General features: G+C 41.3%; 1 protein-coding gene across 1 annotated transcript in view; it reads left to right on the top strand.

Moving 5' to 3' along the window:
• The window catches only part of VPS53 (vacuolar protein sorting 53 homolog (S. cerevisiae)), a 124,675-nt gene that overhangs the window by 5,797 nt on the left and 104,545 nt on the right, over positions 1-14,333 (top strand). The window contains exons 3-4 of the mRNA XM_010861355.1: positions 4,162-4,211; positions 6,068-6,134. Coding sequence (XP_010859657.1) covers positions 4,162-4,211; positions 6,068-6,134 — 117 coding nt within the window. The remainder of the gene's footprint in view (positions 1-4,161; positions 4,212-6,067; positions 6,135-14,333) is intronic.

Here is a 14,333-nt window from a genome sequence, read left to right as displayed (position 1 = left end):
TTGCCGGGAGAAATATCAATAACCTCAGATATGCAGATAACACCACCCTTATGGCAGAAAGTGAAGAGGAACTAAAAAGCCTCTTGATGAAGGTGAAAGAGGAGAGTGAAAAAGTTGGCTTAAAGCTCAACATTCAGAAAACGAAGATCATGGCATCTGGTCCCATCACTTCATGGGAAATAGACGGGGAAACAGTGGAAACAGTGTCAGACTGTATTTTTTTGGGCTCCAAAATCACTGCAGATGGTGACTGCAGCCATGCAATTAAGACGCTTACTCCTTAGAAGGAAAGTTATGACCAACCTAGACAGCATATTCAAAAGCAGAGACATTACTTTGCCAACAAAGGTCTGTCTAGTCAAGGCTATGGTTTTTCCAGTGGTCATGTATGGGCGTGAGAGTTGAACTGTGAAGAAAGCTGAGCGCCAAAGAATTGATGCTTTTGACCTGTGGTCTTGGAGAAGACTCTTGAGAGTCCCTTGGACTGCAAGGAGATCCAACCAGTCCATTCTGAAGGAGATCAGCCCTGGGATTTCTTTGGAAGGAATGATGCTAGAACTGAAACTCCAATACTTTGGCCACCTCATGCGAAGAGTTGACTCATTGGAAAAGACCCTGATGCTGGAAGGGATTGGGGGCAGGAGGAGAAGGGGACGACAGAGGATGAGATGGCTGGATGGCATCACCGACTTGATGGACATGAGTTTGAGTAAACTCCGGGAGTTGGTGATGGACAGGGAGGCCTGGCGTGCTGCGATTCATGGGGTCGCAAAGAGTTGGACACGACTGAGCGACTGAACTGAACTGATGTGGAAAGACCTCCTAGTTAAATCGTTATATGAAAAAAGCATGGTGCAGGACAGTGTGCCTTAGGTACAGAAGAGCTGGTAGGTTACTATATGCTTTTAATACCTAGATCATTTCTGAGAAGGTGCAACAAAAACTCACTCAGAGGCATTGCTTCTGAGGAGGAGAATGGGAGGCAGGTAGAGGTAGAGGAAGCCTTACTTTTCACTGTTTACCTTCTTTACCTTCTGCTGTTTGAATTCTGTGTTATGTACGTGTTTTACCAACTTTAAATAGGTTACAATTTTAAATCTTTGATATAATTTCCCATTTTTAGAAAAGGTGCAAGAATAGTACAGAGAATTCATTGCTCCCCTTCTCACAGAGTCCCCAAATGTTAATATTTTAAATGCCCCCCAATTTTTTTTTCCCCTAAAGGAATGAGTTCCAGCGGAGATTAGCAAGGCAGGAACCGTTTTGCCCGTTTTGCCTCTGAGGAAACAGAAACTCAGTGAGGGTAAACAGCTTGCTTGTATCCTTTCAGCAGGTTGGCAGGGGCAGAGTCATGCCAGCTCCTCCAGCGACTGAGCTCCTGTTACCACAGTGATGATTTATCCCCAGTCCGGTTTTGAAATAACAGATGGCAGTGGATTCTTCGATTAAAATAACTTCTTTTTGAACAGACTCTATGATTTCAGTACCTTAAGACCATGAAATTTTTGCACCTGGTCTTGTATCTCTGTATATGTTCTGGTGTCTCCTAGTTTATAGTCTGTGGGAACTTGAATAGAATTTGTATCCTACTATTGTGTGAAAATGGTATAAATCTTAATTATGTTGAATTGGTTCATAGTGCTTTTCAGGTCTACTATATACTTCTGCTTCTCTGTATATCCATTCTGTTAATTTTTGAGAGTTTGATCTTGAAACTCCAACTAAAAATCTTAATTTATCTACTTAAAAAATAATTGTAATATATAGTAGAACTGTATGTAACTTTGTTCTGTATTTTCTAAATCTCCTGTAAATGTTGTTATCATATTTTCATAATTCAAAAAAAAAAAGTGAGACCTGGCAAAAATGAAAAAAAGCTTTCTGTTCATTGCAGTCCATAATCCCATTGCATATATTTATTGAACATTTTTATTCTGAAGGATATGACAAAAAATAAAACAATTCTATCAAAATATTAAAAGAATAAAATAACTTCTCTTTTCTGAGATTTATCTTTACCTCAGTCTCTTCTTGGATTTCTGAAAGTTCTGAGTCACCCTTGGCCTTGTCAGAACAGTAGACCAGATATGAATATCCCTATCTGATACCTCAAACACATGTGACTTGGTTTTTCTCTCTCTCTTTTCCCAAAGAAAATACTTAATGCATAATAGTAATATATTCATTTTATCATTTTTTCAAAGTTTGTTCTTTGATTGAGGTAACTGGTGTATAACACTATGTGCATGTCGCGTCTGCAGCATTGTATTCCTACTTCCCTGTCCCCTTCAGCATGCTCACCACCACAGGTTTGGTTCCTGTCCCCAGACTGTTGGTCCCTTTTACCTATTTTGCTGCCCTTCCCTCTCTGGGAACCACCACTCTGTTCTCTGTATCTGCCTGTTTGTTTTCGTTTGCCTTGTTCATTTATTTTTATTTTTGTTGTTGTTGTTATTTGTTTCTCGTATTTCACACGAGTGAAATCATACGGTATTTGTGTTTCTCTGTCTGACTTACTTCACTTAGGATAATACTATCAAGGTCCATCCATCTTGTGGTAAATGGCAAGATTTCATCTTGTTTTATGTGACCTGGTTCTCTTGCTAGACCTGCACCTGTCGGCTCCTGCTTCTTCGCACCAGCACAGGTTGCCAGGGGCGATTTATAAGCACAATTCCTGCATCACCCCCAGTTCCTTCTGAGGTAAAATATCTTTCGGAGGAGAGAGAAAGAGGACTTACAAAGTTACATTCTGAAACTTCAGTTAAAATGGTGCTATGAAATTGTACCGCCTCTACTTCGCTAGGGGGCACCCTTTCTTTATGTTTTCAGCTCACTAAATTGATTCTTGTCCATTTGTTTTTACTGTCATTGTCTTAGACATAGAAATAGCTTTATTATAATTGCAGTGCATTGTCAGTATACAGCAATTAGAAAATACCCATAGGCAAAAAGAAGAAAAACTTCAAACTCCTCTTTTTCATAAATTACAGCTACTGCAAGTGATTTCATAGGCTATAATTGTAGGAGAGGGAACCGGCATCCCACTCCAGTGCTCTTGCCTGGAGTGATCCCAGGGACGGGGGAGCCTGGTGGGCTGCTGTCTATGGGGTCACACAGAGTCGGACACGACTGAAGCGACACAGCAGCAGCAGCAGCAGAGAGTTACTAGTACAGAGTCCAACTACTAGTATTTATTTTTCCAGACTTTTTTCTAATATATTAGAAAAAAGGAAAAAAAATATTTATTTATTGACATAGAACATAACGTGGAGGAATACACAGATTCTGAGTGTACAACTTGATGAATTTTCACCAAATGCACAAAGTCAGATAACTACCACCCAGACCAAGAAACAAAACATGAGTAAAATCTCTTCTCATAACTCCTCCTTGTCCCTCCCTGTCACTGCCGCCCCCACAGTTAAGTCCTGGCTTCTAGTGCAGGAGAACAGTTTCGCTCACTTCTTCTTAGCTACGTGATGAAATACAGGATACGCTCTTGTGTTTGGTGTGTGGATGTGTGCTCGCACAGCATTATGTTAGTAGGTTTGATCCACGTTGTGTGTTATAATCTACATTCATTCATTGTTGTGGTCTTAAGGATTTTGGTAAATGAATTTGTCATGTTCCTTTATAGCAGGGATCAGCAAATTTCCTATAAAGGGCTAGATAGTAATTTTAGGCTTTGTGGATTATTCAGTCTCAGTTGCAGCTACTACTCAGCTCTGTCTTTGCAACTCAAAGGCAGCTGTAGATAATATGTAAACGAACGGACATGGCTGTTTTCCAATAAATTTTATTAACAAAAAATAGATTCCAGGATGGGTTTTGCAGTTGTTGTCAACTATTGCTGTACTTCCCCGTCTACCCCCGCCACACTGCACAATTTGGGATCTCTTAATTCCCCGACCAGGGATTGAACGTGGACCCTCGGCAGTGGAAGTTCTGAATCCTGACTGTTGGACCACCAGGGAATTCGCTATGCTTTTTTTTCTTTTAAGTGAAAATTGTATTGTACTGTATGATTCGTTTCTTTGAGATGTCATAAATAGCCATTATATATAAAAAAGTAACCATTTAAATAGTTCATCATTTCTTTGTGAAAGAGGAGTTCCAGGAAGTGAAATAATAGCTGGCACTTTGCCTTCTCTGTTGTAGTCTCTGGCAAACATTGATGAAGTCGTGAACAAGATTAGACTGAAAATAAGGTACGTAACATCAGGTGATTATTTTTTGTTCCACTTTATTTATTAATGGGCCTGCTGGGGCTTTGTTGCTGCTCGGGCTCTTCTTCAGTTGTGGCAGGTGGGGGCTACTCTCTGGTTGTGGTGTGCAGGCTTCTCATTGCAGGGGCTTGTTGCGGAGCCTGAGCTCTAGGGCCTTCGGGCTTCAGTAGGTGTAGTACATGGGCTCAGTGGTTGCGGCTCCCGGGCTCTGGAGCACCGGCTCAGTAGTTGTAGCACACAGGCTTAGTTGCTCCTCGGCATGTGGGATCTTCCCAGTTCAGGGACTGAACCCACGTCTCCTGCATTGGCAGGAAAATTCTTTACCACTGAGCCACCAGGGAAGCCCAACATCATGTGATTGTTAATAATGAATGAAAATACGCTCTTCATTTAGTACTGATCACCCTTATGTGTGAGAACACTGAAATCTCAGGTTCTCTGTAAGATGGTAATTTTTAAAAGAATAGTTCTTTTATCTGGGTTTCCATATGAGCCTTGTGGCAGAGAACTCATTTCTTTGATCAGTCTTCAATTATTTATTTAAAAAAAAAAGGAGTCTGTAACAGGCCATTTAGAACAGTTGATTATAAAAGGAGGCAAAAGCATTTCTGCTATATTTTTAATGGCTTTATTTCTCTAGCTGATGTACCCTTTTTTTATATTCCCAAGGCTTAGAAATGAAGATGGACTTATATTTTTATCTATTAGCCACTTATCGGCTAACAGCATGGTCAGATATGCTGGTTGGTGTGAGTGGTGGCTGATTATTACACATTGTGATTAATCCAGGATGTCTACGGTGGTCAGCAAATGTCCTTCCTGCCATAGTCTTATTCTGGTTTATCCATGTCTGAATTTCCAGTTTTGACACGTGGTAGATACTCAAAGTTTGTTCTTTGTAATTATTATTGTAATGGTTGATGTCATAACTTTAAATAGTTTTTGTTGTTTAACTTTTGATGAGGAGAAACCTTCAGTTTGAATCCAAGCGATGATTTTTTTTTTTTCCCAGACAACCTTTGGGTTTTCAGGTAAAGACCTCTGCCATTAATATTTTGTTCAGTTGAGTACCTTAAAAAGTGCAAAGAAGCCTGTTTACTGTTTGGGCTGACTTTAACTCCAACAGTTCTAGGAGAGACCACTAAGTTGTCCAGGGTTTGCACAGAAAATGAAAATTCCCCAGTGATCCAAAAATCACTTATGAGCCAGTTATTTTCAGCTTCTCCCACTGTACTTTTTTTCCTAATGGCTTCTTCAAATGAAGGATGAAATTGACTGATATAAATTTCTCTGGTTGAAGTCCCATTAAGCGGCCTCTGCTCAGCTGTAGGAGAAAGAGGAGGTGGGGGCCACAGATCTGCCTCCTGTGGTCAAGGCCCAGGCAGCAAAGCACGGATTTCGTGTATCACCTTGCTGCTTATATCTTTTAAGGGTGTTACTGACAAAGGTTTTTGTGTGGGATAATTTGAATTCTCTGGCTTGTTCCCATAAAGTTTTAGCAACTTTGTCACTTCTGGTTTACCCCATGAAAAGTATTACAAGTTATATTGGTCGTTTTGACCAGCTCTGAACATTAAATAAAAATAACCTTTAAGAAAAAAGAACAAAGATGACTCATCAGTCTGTGCTGGGCTTGGCTTCCTACACCACTGTTGCTGCCCCCTCGCTGGGGTCCAGGGCTTCGGTCTTCCTTGTATCATCCAAACTTCTTTGGTTTTTTTCTGAATAAGTAGCTGCAATCTGTAGAAACGGAGGAAAGGTTACTAGCATTTTTCTTTTGGTCAACCTAGAATCAAGATTATTTTAATGATTTGTGTCCTTTAACTCTTTTTTGCTAGGAGACTGGATGACAACATTCGAACTGTCGTAAGAGGTCAAACAAATGTGGGACAGGATGGCAGGCAAGTAAGTAACATATTCCTCCATGTTCGTTACATCCTCTGATTTCTTTAAGACCGCACAACCAACTGACCAGTACATTGATCTGCCTGCTTACAGAGCACTTTCTTACTAATCTGTCCCCTATATACAGCAGGAAGCTTGCACGACTCATCCCACTACTGGCAGAGATAGGCTGCCCAGAGCAGCCGTGAGCTGTCACTCAGCATCCCTTAGACCAGAAGCCGTACCTTGCAGTACAGCTCGCCCAGGGCCAGGCTGAAAGGCACACTGAAATGAGAAAACGGAGGTTTCCTTGTCTTTCTGCTGGGTGTCAGGTATCTCTGAGCCTCCATTCTGCTCTTTGAGTTTCTGATTTATTTCTGGTCATGTTTTGTCTCCTGCTGTGATCTGTCCACACTGAAAGCCTCATGCTCTCCAAGCATGTCCCATGCTTTATGGACCTATACTTGGGTAAGTAAGTAAGTGTGGGTAAGTGTTAGCCACTCAGTCGTGTCTGACTCTTTGCGACCCCATGGACTGTAGCCCACCAGGCTCTTCCATCCGTGGAATTTTCCAGGCAAGAGTACTAGAGTGGGGTGCCATTCCTTTCTCCAGGGGCTCTTGCCAACCCAGGGATCAAACCCTGGTCTCCTGCACTGTAGGCAGATTCTTTACCTCCTGAGCCACCAGTGCTCATGTTCTTCTTTTTGCCTAAAAGGCATGTTCTCCTTTTTTTCTTCCAGCAGCTTCATTCTGAAATCTTACCCAGCTCAGATACTACTTCTTTTATGAAATTTTCTGTTCTGCTCAACTGATATACCAAAGGAATCAGAATATTAGAAATTCAAGTCCATAGGGGAGTTGAAACTCATCTGGTCATCTCTTCTCATTTCATAGATGAGAAAGTCGATCCCAGCAGCCATCAGTTAGGGGTAGAGTCTTTCTGCCCACAAACCCCCACAGGCCCTGGCCCCTGCTTTTCTGACTTACAGTGAGCACATCTTGTCCCTTTGGCTAGTATGTAAGCTGCTTGAAACCAGAACAGTATCTTTCTCATCTTGGTGTTTCTCAGAATGCAAAGTCCACCTGCCATAACGTTTTATTCAACTGTATTAAATATTTGGTCTGTGGGAGATTATCTAGTATTTGTAAATTAACGAAAGCCCTCTACCAGAAAACGTCACTGGGACCAGTGTGTGTGTCCCTTTAAAGACGTTTAAAGCTTGACTGGTGCTTGACCAGTCCCGGCTGTCTACCATTTGAAATAATAACACTGCTGTTTAACGTATTTCCGCCTGTATTTAGAAAGGCTCACTAGAAACCCTGAAATACTTCAGAGATTCGCAGGTATTTACAGTGTTGAGAATGTGAAAATAAAGTGAATCATCCATCAGGACTTTTTACTGGGTGACACTGTGTAGATATTATACCTTTCAGTTATTTCTGTTCTAACCTCTGATGACAAACAGGCGGTCTTGGAAAGCAGGCCCTGAGGTAGGTGGCCTGGAGGAGAGTCGGCCCTCTCCACCTTCACTTATTAATAGGTTGCTGCAGCAAGGCAGGTCGTATTTCAGAGAGCAGCGCCACATTTTCAAGAATGTTTAGATAGCATTTCAATCTGTGATGGAATTTCGTGTTCGTCTCCTTAGAATCCAGACAGAAAGGAAGCCCAGGAGAAGTAATTGCTTTTCCTGTCATCCCCTCCATCTGTGTTTTCCAACAGTTTGTAATGCAAGCTGAAGGAGAGACTTTTTTTTTTTTTTCCAGAGAGCTTTTGAGTCCTATCCTTGTCAACTCATAGGGGTGAAAAAGCCTTAGTGTCCAGCCCCACTAGCCAGTGGTTTGCTGAAGAGAGGCTCCATCTGACTGGCATAGACTCAGGAGAATTACGGATGTTCCAAAACATTGGACTTTATAGGTCAAGAGTCCTTGGTTCCCTCTTCACTGGAACAGAGGAAACTCTGCCCTCAGAAAACTTGTTTCCGAAGTTTCTAGGGAACACTCAGAAGGGGAGAGCAGAAACGTGGACAAAAGGAAGTTTTCCTTTATCCATCTCCTCTTGATTGTGCGCACCCAGGACAGATATGCTTTGTCATCTGTGTAAATAAGAGGAAAGTGTTGACTTCACATTCATGGTGTCTTCAAAGATGTCTTTTGCAGAAAAGGTCCTTCTGGAAAGCAGTGTTTCTGACTCCAAAATTATTTGTGGAGAGGAAGCGATTTAGAAACTGAAGACACAGTGAGGCAGTTTCTTTAGTTTCCTGACGTTTCTGAAACGCCCACCTCCTGGTTAGCACTCTGCTGCGCGTGTTGGAGAGCCTTCCATGTCGACCACCTCCTAGGTGGGCGGACTTGAAGTGGTCTAGTCCATGACCTTTTCTAATCAGAATGTGCTCTTATGAAGCTAATACAGCTCAGAATTCTCCCAGTTTTTATCTGTTGAAATCATCAGGCAAAAGCTTTAATTAAATACCCACATGTTTGAAACTTTGTGGATGAGATGAGTCAATACAGTAAGCACGTGAGCCGATACGCTTTGAAACTTAACTTCCACAGCTTCCCAAGCGTTGAAATGGACAGCTTGAACAGAGGTAGAAAGAGAGGTGACTAGAGGAGTGGGTTAGAAGAAGAAAAAGTTTGCATGTGAAATTTCAAGAGTGGCCAGACCTTGATCAGCTCCTAGTCAGCTCACTGAGAATCACCAAGAGAGGGTCAGTCCCAGGACTTCCTTCAGTCTCTTGTGTGGAGCTTGTCTATAATGTAACTATTGCACCAAAGCAAGACTAAGGTTTTGGAGGGGAGGAAAATTATTGCCATCTTCAGCTCTGCTCACTCAAACTTTGATTTGGAAGAAGCATATAAGATCATTGTAGAACCACCTCCCACTCAGTTCAGGAATCCTTTCTATGACATCTCTGACATTTCATTATCCTGCTTCTGCTTGGATACTTGCAGTGATGGGCAGCTCGCTATTTTGTTATTCCGCAGGACCATTTGTTCCAGTTTTGTACAGCTTTAATTGGAAGAAACTTCTTTTTTTTTAATTTATTTATGTGGCTGCTCCAGATCTTAGTTGCAGCACAAGAGATCTTCTGTCTTCATTGGGGCATGCAAGATCTTTAGTCGCAGCATGTGGGCTCTACTTCCTGACCATGGATCAAACCCAGGCCCCCTGCATTGGGAGCCTGGATTCTTAGCCACTGGGGTGTCCCCATCTCTTCTTGATTTCAGGAGACTTTTGCCTTCAGTTCTCTGCTGGGTTCAGAGAAGTTTTGATTTTGCTTTATTCTTTTTCTCATTGTTAATTTAAGAGCAACACTCTTTCCAGCTCTCTGCATCCTGGCAAAAACACAACTGACCAGTGGCTTTTAATGTAGTTTAGTATCAGAAGTTCAGTAATAAGATTTCAGATTCCATACTGCAATCAGTCTTTAAGAATCTACCACTTTTCCTCAAAAAACTTAGATTTACCCTACAAAACCAGCAATATATCCAAAGAGAACACTTTGAAAAAGATAACATGTCCCTCAGTGTTCACGGTATTATTTACATAGCCAAGATATGGAAGCTACCTAAGATATTGATCCATAGATGAGTGGATAAAGAAGATGTGAAATACACACACACACACACACACACACACACACACACACACGGAATACTACTCAGCCATGAAAAAGAGAACAACAAATTTGCCATTTGCAACAACATGGGTAGACCCAGAGGATACTATATTTAGTGAAATAAGACAGAGAAAGACAAGTACTACATGTTATCACTTATATGTGGAGTCTAAAAAATAAATGAATATAACAAAACAGAAACATACCTACAGATATAGTGGTTACCGTATCTCCCCACAGATACAGTGGGGAAAGAGAAAGGGAAGGGAAAGAAATGTGTGCGTGCTAAGTCGCTTCAGTTGTGTCCGACTCTTTGCTACCGCATGGACTGTAGGCTGCCAGGTTCTTCTGTCCATGGGATTCTCCAGGCAAGAATACTGAAGTTGCCATGGTTTGCCATGGGTTGCCATGCCCTCTTCCAGGGGATCTTCCCAGGGTCAAAACAGGAATAAGGAATTAAGAAGAACAAACTAGTTTGTGTAAAACAAGTAAGCTATAAGGATAGTGTACAGCTCATGGAATATAACCAATGTTTTGTGGAGTACAATCTATAAAATTTCTGAGTCAGTTATAGAGGCTTGAAATTAATATAATATTGTAAATCAGCTATACTTCAGTTTAAAAAAAGAATCTACAGCTTTTCAAGTTTTGCTGTAGTTTGAAAAACGATTATCCACTGAAAAGGATATTAAAATATTGCTTTCTTTTTTAACTGCCAATCTGTGTGAAGCCAGATTTTTATCATATTTTTCAACTAAAACAACACATCACAACAGATTCAATCCAGAAGCATATATGAGAGTCCAACTGGTGTCTGTTAAAATGTATACCAAAGATGTTTGCAGAGGTATGAAATAGTGCCACCCTCTCAAATTTGTTTGGAAGAAATACAGTTATTTTTCTTAAAAGCATGTTATTTATATTAACATGTAATGGGTTTAGTATTTTTTTTAATGGATTAATAAATGTTTTTTAAATTTCTCAGTTTTAGTTTCCAGTATGGTATATATCCATAGCTGTAACCCACATAAACAAAATCTCTTTGGGATCCTCAGTAATATACTCGATAGGAGTATAAAGAGATCCTGAGATTTAAACATTTTTAGAAATGCTGTTAATAGTATTTCAGTGTTCAGTAAGTAGGAATGAGAGGCAGTTTGCTCTTGATTTTAGTGACAGTGAGTGTTCATATACTTGTTCATTCACTTATACAGAAAGTTAGTGCTTTCTCCATGGTGGGCTCTGTTCCAGGGCCTGGGGATAATACAGTGAACAAAACAAAGGTCCTTCTCTAGAGGTGATGCTGAATGTGTCCGTCTCTCGTTTCCAAATTTTGTGTGAAGGACATATCCTCATGACCTTGGTTCACTAACCCTGTTTGCCAGAAAAAGAGATGTTGAATTTTATTATATGCATTCCCTTCTTCTTCTTTTTAAATATTTATATGCTTATCTGGTTGTTCCCGGTTGTAGTTGTGGCACACAGCGTCTTTAGTTGTGGCGTGGGAACTCTCAGTTGTGCACGTGGGATCCAGTTCCCTGACCAGGGGTTGAACCCAAGCCCCCTTTGCATCTTCTTCAGATGTGAGCATATGGTTTTTCCATTTGGTGATTAGCTTAGTGTTGTTTTAAGTATTTAACCCTCCTTAAATACCTACCGGATCATGGTGTTTTGTCCTTTTTTGTTGAATTCTGGCATGATTATCTTGGATTCCCATTCCTGTTCAAAAACTTCATTCCTTTTTCACAACCGAATAATATTCCACGGCATATACATGTCACGTTTTGTTTACCCACTCGTGTGTCCCTGGCCCAGTGCCATAATGAGCACTGACATACAAATATCTGTTTGAGTCCCTGCTTTCATTTCCTTACAGTACATACCCAGGTGTGGAATGGCTGGATCACGTGGTCACTTTTTAATCATTTCAATATTTAATCTCTTTGGAAACATTTTTCCCATATTGTTCTGGACTTTAATAATATATGTTTCCTCTTGACAAGCATATGGTCCTGTTTTGTTTTCATTTAACACATATGGACAGTGTGCTTCAGATTAGTTATAGGCTTAAGTGTTTGTGTTCAGTACCTAACAATAATGTTGCTGCCCTCTTCAAAACAAAACTGCCAGGATGATGTCTTTTAGTTAGCATGTCCAGCAGTTGGACTATTTCCTTCCTGACCTTAGAAATACATCAAGTCCCACTTGTGTGCAACACGATTATTGAAAATGGTTTTAGGAAAATAGTATTGCCAAGAAGGAACACTGAAGCTTATTATTCTTCTGAGCCATCTCCATGTAAATTGGCACTCTTCAGGAGCCAAGAAAGAAGGTCAAGCATAGCTTTTGCCATCTGCTTGTTTCCATGTTAAGGGCAGTCACAGGTTTAAACTAGAGTCTCCACATCTAAGGAGGAAAATGTCATTCATCACAACCGTAGCTGCTCTGGCCAGGTTACTCTTACTTTTGACTGCTAGCTGTTAGTGATGGAAGGAAAATTCCATCCTTAGTCTGTTTACCCATTAGAAAAATCGTAGTATAACTGCTGACAGGGTGAAGATTTCTGGGTTTTAGATCCCTGACAGAAGTCATCCAGGTGTGTTTAAACAATGAATGGGAATTTGAAACTCTGTTACTTCATGTAAGAACTTGACCTCCTTTTTCCCTCTCCCCTCTTTCATCCATGGAAATACAGAATTTAGAGCAGCATGAATTTGGTTCTTTGGTGGTTCTGTCAACATTTCCATTCATAAATCCCTGTTTTCAGGAGTCTGTAACATAGCTATAAAATCGCCTTTGCTCTAGTTTGGACTCCGAGGTCTCTGGAAGGAGATTAGTTTTGCAAAACCAGAGGTAATGCCTTTTTAGTCTGTTTGGTGTTCTGTAGTTGTCTAAATCAAAGCTCTAAAATTCATACAGCATTGGATCACATGCCAGCATTTCTGGGTTTTGTTTCCATGTTATATTGTGGACCCTCTGAGCAGATGCCATGTTCACCTCTGTGTTATGTGACGCCTAGAATTTGCATGTTGGGCAATCTACATAAGTGTCACTCTCATAACAGCCCCTGACCAGAGGACGGTGTTTGCTCTAGAGATATACTTACTGACAGGTAAATCTGATGGTCCAAATGCCATCTTTTATAAAACAGAAGAGGTAAATTGAGGGAGTCTTTATTCCATCTCTGATCTAGTTAGTGACCCTTGTCTTCTTGTCACACTTGTCGCTTCTGAATTTTCTTGTTCTTAGTCACGTGACAGCAGTAGGGATAGATAGCCAACTGTTATTCACATGATAATATCACTTATGCTAGGCCAGGTGCTACACTTTCTTTTTCATTGAATACTTGGAGATACTGATATTTGGAGATTTGGGTTTCTCAGTTAGCATCTTGTGGTCCAGTTTGAGTACACTTGTCAACCCTGTGGTTATTCAGATCTCTAGAAGGAAGACTGGAGGCCTAATGTGTCATTCTCAATTGATTCACTATAAGTGAAGGCACATTTTGAGTTGCTTAGACAGAAGGTATGTTTTTACTTTTTTGTCTTAATCTGCAATGCTAATGTTTTATTACAAGATAAGCTTGTTTATTTTGAGGAATTCCCTGTGGCAGTCCAGTGGTTAGGACTCGGCGCTTTCACAGCCAGGGCCCAGGTTCGATCCCTGGTCAGGGAACTAAGATCCCACAAGCCACATGGCCAAAAAAAACCTCCCCAAAACAAATAAACATGTTTCTCTTACATTCTGCAAAATGTTGCATCAATTACTTCATCCTCACGAAGATGTGCATTAGGCCACCTAGATGTTACTCTCCCTGTTTTACAGGTGCGGGAACAGGCTCACATCTGTGTTATGACTTCCCCCAGAGCACACTGGGTGAGCTATTAATAACAAGGGATTCAGAGTTTCTTTTTTTGGCTGTGCCAAGTCTTCGCTGCAGCATGTGGGCTTCTCTAGTTGTGGCATGCAGCCTCAGCAGTTGTGCCACAGGGGCTTAGTTGCCCACAGCATGTGGGGTCTTAGTTCCCCAGCCAGAGATGGAACCCATATCCCTTGCATTGGAAAGCAGGTTCTTAACCACTGGACCACCAGGGAAGTCCCAGTGTCCAGATCTTCTGGATAGGTACACACATACCGGTGTGTACCAAATTCTCTTTTTTTAAACAGTGACAAATTTAAAAAGCAGATTCGGGAACCACTTTTTCTCCACTGTGGAACCTGAAAAGTTAACTGGTTCACAGGGGAGTCCAGACAGTGACCTTGACTGTGGCCTCGTTAACCATCTGGGCCCCTCTCAGCACGAAAAAGCTGGACTAGGAGAAGAGCTCCAGGCAGGCAGGAAGGGAGAATTGAGTATTGACTGCTTACCTGTGGTCCTGAGCACAGGGGAGCCAATCCTGAGGGAAGTGGAACAGGGAGAGACAGTCTTCCAGATGAAGCCTGCAGTTGTGGTGGTAGGAGGGGAGCGTAGCCTAAAGGGCTTTGGTACAGAAAGTGTGGAAGTGTTAGTCGTTAGGTCGTGTCTGACTCTTTGCAACCCCATGGACTATAGCCCACCAGGCTCCTCTGTCCATGGGGTTCTCCAGGCAAGAACACTGGA

This window comes from Bison bison, unplaced genomic scaffold (assembly GCF_000754665.1).
Source record: "Bison bison bison isolate TAMUID 2011002044 unplaced genomic scaffold, Bison_UMD1.0 scf7180017864472, whole genome shotgun sequence".
In the NCBI taxonomy this organism is placed as follows: Eukaryota; Metazoa; Chordata; class Mammalia; order Artiodactyla; family Bovidae; genus Bison; species Bison bison.
The sequence above is the reverse complement of the archived record's forward strand: the minus strand, read 5'-3'. Positions and strand labels throughout refer to the sequence as shown.